This window comes from Coptis chinensis, chromosome 2 (genome assembly GCF_015680905.1).
Source record: "Coptis chinensis isolate HL-2020 chromosome 2, ASM1568090v1, whole genome shotgun sequence".
NCBI classification, from domain to species: Eukaryota; Viridiplantae; Streptophyta; class Magnoliopsida; order Ranunculales; family Ranunculaceae; genus Coptis; species Coptis chinensis.
Window position 1 is genome coordinate 19606289 of NC_141457.1, and position 8930 is coordinate 19615218.

General features: G+C 44.4%; 1 protein-coding gene across 1 annotated transcript; it reads right to left on the bottom strand.

Moving 5' to 3' along the window:
- Positions 1-5434: 5434 nt before the first annotated feature.
- LOC147515258 (uncharacterized) lies at positions 5435-5962 on the bottom strand. Its single transcript, XM_086592850.1, has one exon. It carries the CDS (start codon positions 5960-5962, stop codon positions 5435-5437), a length of 528 nt encoding a protein of 175 aa, XP_086448976.1.
- Positions 5963-8930: the final 2968 nt, after the last annotated feature.

Genomic DNA, 8930 nt, shown 5'->3' on the forward strand with positions numbered 1-8930 from the left:
GTGTAAAAGGGTGACAGTAGAGGCTAAGGAGGCGGACGACCATATGTTCACCGAACAAAAGGAGCTGGAGGAAATGCATGAGCAGCCGGGATAGAACACGAACAGCTCAAGGAGGAGTATGCTCGTTTGGTTGCAGGTGGGAAGGAGGTCGCTTCCACCATAGATGCTAGTGCCGATGTTGCTATGGTACCCGGCCGCATCGCTGCTACTGCTCCTGTTGCTGAATTGCTTGCGGAGACTGAGGTGGCAACGAACTCTAAAGTCCCTTCTGTCTTGTCCTCAGTCCAGGTCGCCTCCGGATCTTTATTGGCCCCGCTTCAAGTTGATGAGTTTAACCATTCTTTGTGAAAGTTTAAGTTTCTTTAATTGGTCGTGGGCCTGATACATTAGAACTGATAACTTGGGGAAACTTGGGCAGTTCGCTTTTGTGAAGTGTTTTGAGTAAAAACATTAACGAACTGGTTTCCCGGATTATTCTGGGCAATTCATTGTGTGGTGAATGCTTGCTAGCCAAGTTGGTTTTCTGGGACGTCCTAACAACTCGGCTAGAAGACGAACTGGTTTCCTGAGCCTGTTTAGGTAGTTCGTTCCTTTGTCTTTATGAAATGCATGTCATTTCTTGTTGCTCTTTTTCTTGATGCCTTGAATGCATATTGCCTGACATTCTTGCATTTGTATAGCGTTGCATGCTCCAATCAGTAGGAAGTGTCCAGGCTATGTAGCCTTTGAGCTCGATTGAGTGTCTTGCTCCTGTAGACCGTTCTTCACTGAGTCGCATCTGGTGTTGTTAGACTTCCATTGGTGAGAAATGCTAAGGCTATGTAGCATGTGGGCTCGAGTGAGCGTTCCACTCGTAGAGAGTGTTTTCCATCTTAGAGCGTTCTGGTTAAAGAGGATCTTATCACGTGTGTGGCACGTGTGAGGACGGGAACCATTTGAGAGAGCCAGGAATGGTAACCTCAGCTCCTTGTTTTTTGGAATTTGAAAAGATTGCGGTTCAAGCGGCACGTCGGTTAGGATTCCAACATATTTATGGTATGTCTTGGGAAGTGAAAATGGTTCACCCTAAAAGACTTTTTGCGAAAGGTTTAGGGGTACTGGTTCGTCACTTTCCTCAAACTATTTGCCAAAGCTCTTGTCCAAGTTTTTTTTTTCAAAGTTCTAGGGTGGTTCAAGTTTGTTTCCAACTTCTTTTCATTTCTCTTCTTTGTGATATGTAAGCTTAGTACGCTTCTTTTGCTAAAATTTGTGTTGTCAATGGAGTGTAGATGTCAAGGGTAGATGATGATGATTTTGACTCTTTGGTCCTTCCAATGGGAGGGGTGAGGGAGACCTCTCCGCTCGTCTTGGAGGAGATTGAATTCTTGCCATGCCGTCCACGCGATCTCGGTAAGCAGAAGGCGGTCTCTTCTGACACGAGGGCCACAAAACGATCTAAAATTGTGGGTCGCGCAAGCGAACTGGAGGTGTGGTGTCCAAGAACCCGAGTTCAAGGGGTAGGCCAACCTGGGCGCTCGTGACCGTGCTGTGGCAGGTAAGGGAAAAGCTGCTGCTGGGGAGAGCTCTGAGGCTAGTGCGTTTGGGGGGGGGGGGGGGCAGGATGGTGATCTGGGAAGACAGTTCATCTACGTTGGGAATATGGGGAAGAGGCGTGTAGTAAAACAATATGACTCTAGCCTCGGGTCGGCACCCATAACTAACTGTCTTCTGGAAGGTATTGTCTTAGAGGGTAACAAGAAGATGCTGGAAGACCAAGATTTGGATAAGATTATGGAGACCATGAATATGGCTTGCTGTTTGGTAAGCTCTTACTATTCTCTGGTCCCTTTTACTTTTATTGGTGAGAGTAACATGTATGTTTTTGTTGTAGTTTCTTACTGGCTACCATAAGTTGAAGCATGCGGGCAGAATTATAGAAACTGTGGAAAATGATGTGGGTGAGATAAAGAAGGACCTGTTGAACTTGCAGCTCGCTCGAGAGACTAAGAAGAAGGAGCTAGAAGAATTAAGGAAAAAACACCAGGATGCTGTGTCTGAGAGGTCGTTGCTGGTAAGTTCGATGCTTGACTTGCAAGAAAGGCTGGGCACAGTGACTGAGTATGCCAAGAATTGCAAATCGGTTGCATGGCATGCTCAGCAGGCATACGACCGAGTGTTCGAAGATTACGCGTTGCTGGAAGAGACGTACTTTCAATTGAAGGGAGAGCGGGAACGTGGGGCTCTAAGTGCAAGTGTGCTTGTTGTACCTGGAGATGCTAGTAACGTTCCATCTACCAGTACTATTCCTACTGATCGAGCTCTCGTGCCTTCATTAGTGGTATACTCATGGGCGACCTGGCGAACGACCAGTTGTGAATCGCTAAAGACCTTGAGCTCTTGAACATTGAGCTCTATCGCCATGCGGAGTCCCACGATCAGGGCTTCGTACTCCACTTCGTTGTTAGAGGTCGCAAAATTGATGCGAATTGACTTTTCCACCATAGAACCCCCTGGTGGCACTAAGACTACTCTGACTCCACTTCCCCCTGGATTGCTAGCTCCATCCACGAATAGTGACCATACCGATGGGTCTAGTTGTTTAGAGGTTGGGGCATTCTCTTCGGGTTCTCACTTCAGGTTGTCAACTGGGAAATCTGCTAAGAAATCAGCAACGACCTGACCCTTCTGAGAGGTTCTTGGGGTGAACTCAATGTGGTGTTCCCCAAGTTCTTCTGCCCATACTGCCATGCGAGTTGTCTTGTTGGCTTTGAGAAGGATCTTCTTAGGTGGAAGGTCGGTGAGCACTTTGATTGGATGTGCTAGGAAGTAGGGCCTGAACTTTCTTGCTGAATAAAGTAGTGCCAGTATTGCTTTTTCAATGTGTGAGTAGTTCTTCTTAGCTGGCAACAATGTCTTGCTTGTGAAATAGATAGGTTTCTCTGCGTTTTAATCCTCTTTGAAGAGAACTGAACTGATAACGAAGTCAAACATAGCTAAGTATAGCCCCAGAGTTTCGCCATCAATCGGTTTTGCCATCACAGGTGGTGTTGTCAAATAGTCCTTGAGAGTAGAGAACGCTTGGTGGCATTGGTCATTCCATGAGAATTGTTCACCCTTCTTGAGAATCTATAGGAAGGATCGACATTTGTCTGACGCTCTCGATATGAATCGGTTTAGAGCTGCCACCATTCCTGACAGTTTCTATATCTGCTTCTTTGTTTTTGGATCTGGCATATCCAAGAATGCTCGAATTTGATCTAGGTTCACTTCGATCCCACGTTAAGATACTTGATATCCCAGAAATTTCCCGGAGGACACGCCAAATAGGCATTTTTCTGGGTTGAGCTTCATCTGAGTTCGCCTCAGTATGGAGAACGCTTGTTCGAGATGATCTAAGTGGTCTCCAGATTTCTTGCTTTTTACAACCATGTCGTCTATATAGACCTCCATGGTGTCTCTTAACATGTCTTGGAACATTTCGGTGACCAATCGTTGGTTGGTCGCTCCAGGCCTCCAGCGTTCTTTAAGCCAAACGGGAGGATGTTGTAATAGTAGATGCCTTGTTCTGTTACGAATGATGTTTTATCTTGGTCTTCTTCTGCCAGTGGGATCTGGTTGTAGCCACTGTAGGCATCCATGAATGACATGAGTTCGTGGCCAGCTGTTTGGTCCACGAGCTGGTCGATTCTTGGTAAGGAGAAGCCATCCTTAGGGGTTTCTTGGTTGACACTGGTGAAGTCGACACATAGGCGAACTGTGTCGTTCTTTTTTGGGACTGCTACTATGTTAGCAATCCATTCGGGGTATTCCACTTCTCTAATGAAGCTTACTTTTTTGAGATTGTTGATCTCGTCGTTTATTGCTTTTTTGAACCTAAGAGATAGTTTCCTAGGTCGTTGGCGAACTGACTTAGCATTAGGATTAACATTTAATTTATGGCATTCAATATTAGGATCAATTCCAGGCACATCGATATACGACAAAGCAAAAACATCTTTATTCAATGATAAAAAGCTTACAAGTTGTGCCTTGAGAGTAGGATCAAGGTTAGGTCCTACATAAACAAACTTGGGGTCATCCTTAGTTCCTAGGTTGACCTTTTCCTTCAACTCGGTCGGGGTAGCCGCCTCAGTGGGGTGAGCGACCTCTGGGGTCTTGATCTCTGGCGGTGTCTCCTTTACCGGAAGGGGTCGGGCGACCTCTGAGGTCTTAGCTTCTGAGAGGGGGGGGGGGGGGGTGGCGGCATTTTGGACTGATCCCTTAGTGTTCCACTTTGCCAGTTTGCTTCGAGGGGTCATAGTTAGGGTTTTGACCTCAAAGATGAAGTCTTCTGCTAGCTTAGTTTTAGTGATCTCTCCCTTGTTTGTGAGTGAAGCCCGAGCAGGCTTGCTGATTGAGTGAATCTAATTACAGTTGTGAGCATCGAGCTGGTTGCTTCGGAGCACCATCATACCTTTGGGGCTAGGGAAACACAACACTTGATGAAGTGTTGATGGGACTGCTTGCATCTTGTGGATCCAACGACGTCCTAGTATAGCAGTGTAGGACGAGTTGACATCCAGAATGCTAAAGCGTGTGTTGATACTGACCTTGTCGTCATGTGATCCCACTGAGACTGGTAAAATGATGTCCCCTATTGGGTGGTTTGTGCCTCGTTGAAGCCATAAAGGGGGGCTATTGGATCGACCATGATCGACTTGGGCATATTCATCTCCTTCAGGGTTCGATAGAATAGGATATCGCATGAACTGCCCGGATCGATCAGGATGCGTTTGACAGTCCAGTCGCTGATTTTGATGTGGACTACCAAGCCATCATTATATGGGAGGCACACCTTGTTGAGGTTGGCTTCAGTGAAGGTGATGTCTCCTGAATTGTGGCCATTTGTGCGTGGGATGGGAGCCACTTGTGAGGAGAACTGGTAGACTTCCTGGAGGGCGCCTACTCGTCTCCTTTTTTCTCTGGAGGACGTGACAGAGTCGTCCTAGAAGGTGATCATGTTGATGGTTCTGTTGGTGCCTCTGTCAGAGGAGAGTTGGCAACGCTCGTGACGCGATCGCTCATTTGAATGTCCTCTAGCATGAGAACGAGCTCTGTTGCTTGGGCGCGGTGGAGTTTGGCTTTTCTCTCTACAAGCCATGAGTTTGTGATACAGATCGCCATCGGGTATATCAGTATAGTGTTTGACATGCCCTGCCTCAATGAGGTCTTGAAGGTAGTTCTTGAGACTACGACATTCGTTGGTCTCATGACACTTTGCTTTATGAAAGCGCAGTACGACTTCCTTGGTGTGTCCTCTGGCCGTTTTGCCTCATGTCGGAAATAGGCTGCGTTATTTATTTTCTCTAGTATGTAGCTTGGAGATCTTGTAAGCACAGCGAACTCTCTTTTGGCTTGGTTTCGGGTGCTGGTCTGCTGACCCTGTTGCCTAGGTCGCTTGTTGGAAGATGGGGCATTATCTGAGATCACAACGACCTCGCCTGCTATCTTCATCCTTTCTTTTTTCAAGGCCTTCAGCGAGCTTGATGTACTTCTCCACTCGTGCGTATAGTTCGGCCAGTGTTTCAGGGTGCTTTTTCATGAGCGACCTAGATAAATCAGTGTTTTTCCTGATTGTGTTAGAGAAAGCTACTGTGGCGAACGACTCCTTGAGGCTGCTCTCCATGGATAGTAACTCTGTCTTGAAACGTCCCAGGAAGGTGTGAATTGGCTCATCGCTCTTTTGAGACAGTTGGAAAAGTGAATTCAGGTCGGCAGTCTTACGTCTGTTGTGGACGTACTGGCTGGCAAACTGGTCAGTGAGTTTTTCGAAGCTATCGATTGAGTTTGGTCCTAGCGAATAGAACCAATAGAGAGCTCCCTCCTTTAAACTTGTTGGAAACAAGCGACACTGCAGGTGGTCGAACTCTTGCGCACTGTAGAGTGCAAGGCTCTGAATGTAGCGAGCTACGTGCTGGCCAAGGCACGTATTGCCGTCGTACATTGCAAACCGAGGCTAAATGAAATCTTGGGGGGGAGGGTTTATTGAGTACCTCGAGTGTGAAAGGTGGTGCCCAGTACGTCTTCAGCATCTTATGGATGACCTGAGTGGCGTCCTTCTTGCCAGTGCTCTGTTTGATCCGCTGGGAGAGGCTATTGACTGCTGGTTGACCTCATTGATACGTCCTCAACGATAATTTCGTTCGGGTTTTGGGACTCGATCTGGGTTTTGAGAGCGGCGTTCTCCTATCGAAGCTGGGTGATGCTACCGTTCATGGCTTCCATCTGGGTAGCCATAACCTTCAATTGTTCTTGGAGGCTATCCATGCTTCATGGGCTTGAAAATTAGTGATTCTAAGAAGATGGTTGAAAGTAATGTAAACTTTGAGTAAATGAATTTTCAAGAAATTCGATCCACAGATGGTGCCAATGTAAATGTTATATTTCGTCTAACCTTACTAGAGTGTGTAATTTGGGGGAGATGGATTGGTTAACTGGGTTTGACCGAGTTTGTATGGACAAACTACCTACTAATGATCAAGTTCTCTGGGGCGGGGACTTGAATCATGTCGGGGCTAAATTCCTCATCCTCTTTGTACTCTTTGTATAGGCAAGATGGCCACGCCTCATGCTCTCCTGTTTCAGGTCAGATCCAGTTTTTCAGGTCACTTATGAGCCATGAAGGCGAGTTATGAAGAATCAATGAGCTGCGTGATAGGGTTATATACTAAAAGCATTACTTTTGTATTAACTCTAATTCTTTATATTTTGAATGAGAATCATATGGGCAAATGTTATGCATATTATATATGTTATTAGTTATATGCATGTGTCTAATACTTTATGTTGTATATGATATGGTGTGAACACACAGAAGATCATATCATCAGTACCTTATAAAGTATAAGTAATCGTTCACAACCTAGATGGATTTGGACAAACCATTAGCGCGGTTGTAGTATAATCTGATATTAGTCTATCTTGACTATAGGATTACACTAGTACACTTTGTGTGTATTGAATAGGACCAAGTGAGGTTGTTTCTCTTTATATTGACTATATAAGAGAACAAATACCTCTGTTATTATGGATGCTTGTTCTCCTAATCCAGATATAATAACAGGCACTTACATGCATTGTACATTGCTTTAAATCATCAATGAGTGAGATTCATTTGTGAATCAACAAACTCGATAGATTCGGTAATGACATTGTATGTAAGGTGTGCTGTTGATTATAGAAGGAATCCATGTCTCGCAAGAAGTCGGGTTGATGATGTCCCCTTGAGGAGCTCAAAAAGATTGTCATGTAAACCCTGCAGGTGGATTTATTCCGACATGACAATGAGGTTGAGTGGTACTACTCAAAGACATAAGAAGTTGATTAATGTAGTTGTCAGTAACTTGACTTAATCAATGGACATTCGATATCTTAAACACGGGGAGATCAACGAGCATATAATATGGAGCCCATAAACATTGACACGTAATTTGGGATTAGGGCGGTAGTGCAACAATGGCCTTTAGTGGAATAAGCCATTTGTTGACCGACTTGGGCCGTGTGTTCTGGGCGAACATGGGAAGCCCAAGCCCGTCAAGAGGCCCAACCCTAATTTCTTCTCATGGTCCCTGTTGTAGCCTATGAATAGAATATTCTCTCTCTAGCCGAAATTCACTATTCACTGGATTAGAAAAAGAGGCAAGGAAAGATAGATCCAAAATTGGATCTAGCTTTGTGAGAAAGAAGGGGATTGGTAGATCGTTGCCCACACAACATCCAATCTGTTCTAAAGGAATACAATAGAAGATCAAGGGGTTGATTTCGGATTTGATAAAGCTTTGATTCTCAGAGATTACATTTTAGCCGATTCTAAAAGGTATGTTCTCTAATCTAAAATCGTGAGAACCCATTAATTCCGCTGCGCGTGGTTCTCATGGTTTGTAGAAATATTCGTTCTGAATAACGGTTCCTACACTGAGTGCCTAAAGCTTCGGTCTTGATGGTTGCCATAAAGGCTTACGTTACGAGCCGTTGTGAAGTGAGAGGAGTGAGTGCTTGGGAGGTTGCTTCGTGGTGAGATCGTCTACTCAACTCGAATCACTTTGAAGCGAGCTCGTAGGTCGAGTATGTGAGATCGGTTGGTAGTGATACCGCTCTGGGTGCGAGTTGAATAAGTTGCTTGCCTGAGTGGAGTCACTATGAAGCGAGCTTTGAGGACGAGGATACTAGGTTGGTTGGTAGCTCCCGTATATGTTGGACACGTGTGTGATATTAATTGGGTGTGAATATTACTCCCTCACACCCTCCATTGGACTTGCTCTTAGTCCCCCAGTCCAGGTTATTATCTTACATAATGCTAATATTGCCCTTATTCTTCATCAAGTTATCAACCATGGAAATCAATTCCTAAAAAATGGTGATATAATCCCCAAAACAAGACACAATTAAAGGTAAAAGTCAACTCATACACACAATAAATAAAAACAAACTTTATAATTCTATGTTTAATGTTTTTCACAATGATATAACAATAAATAAATAAAAAAATAGTATGTTCTCTTTAAGAAAAAGGTTTTGTGCACCAATTACAAGATGGGGATTCAATTTTTGAGTTGATTTGGGGTGGGTTAGTATGGGTAGTACATAATCTGTTTTGAAATTTATCACAATTTTTTTTTTTTTTGGTAGTAGGATTTATTTCTATAGTTGATGAAGAAGAAGGCCAATGTTGGCATCAAGTAAAATATCAACCCGGACTTTTGGGGCTAAGTCAAATGATTTCAAAAATGGAGGGTTAAGGCAAAACGCTATACAGTTTTGGGGGATTAAGTAAAAAACCACACTGTTGGAACAGGACCCAAACCGTATATTTTGTGTCTGCACTCTTAACCTAAGCCACACACTATCTTTCACGAAAAACAAAATAGGTTAACACAAAAATGCAGCAACATGTACTAATTAATAACTTAGAA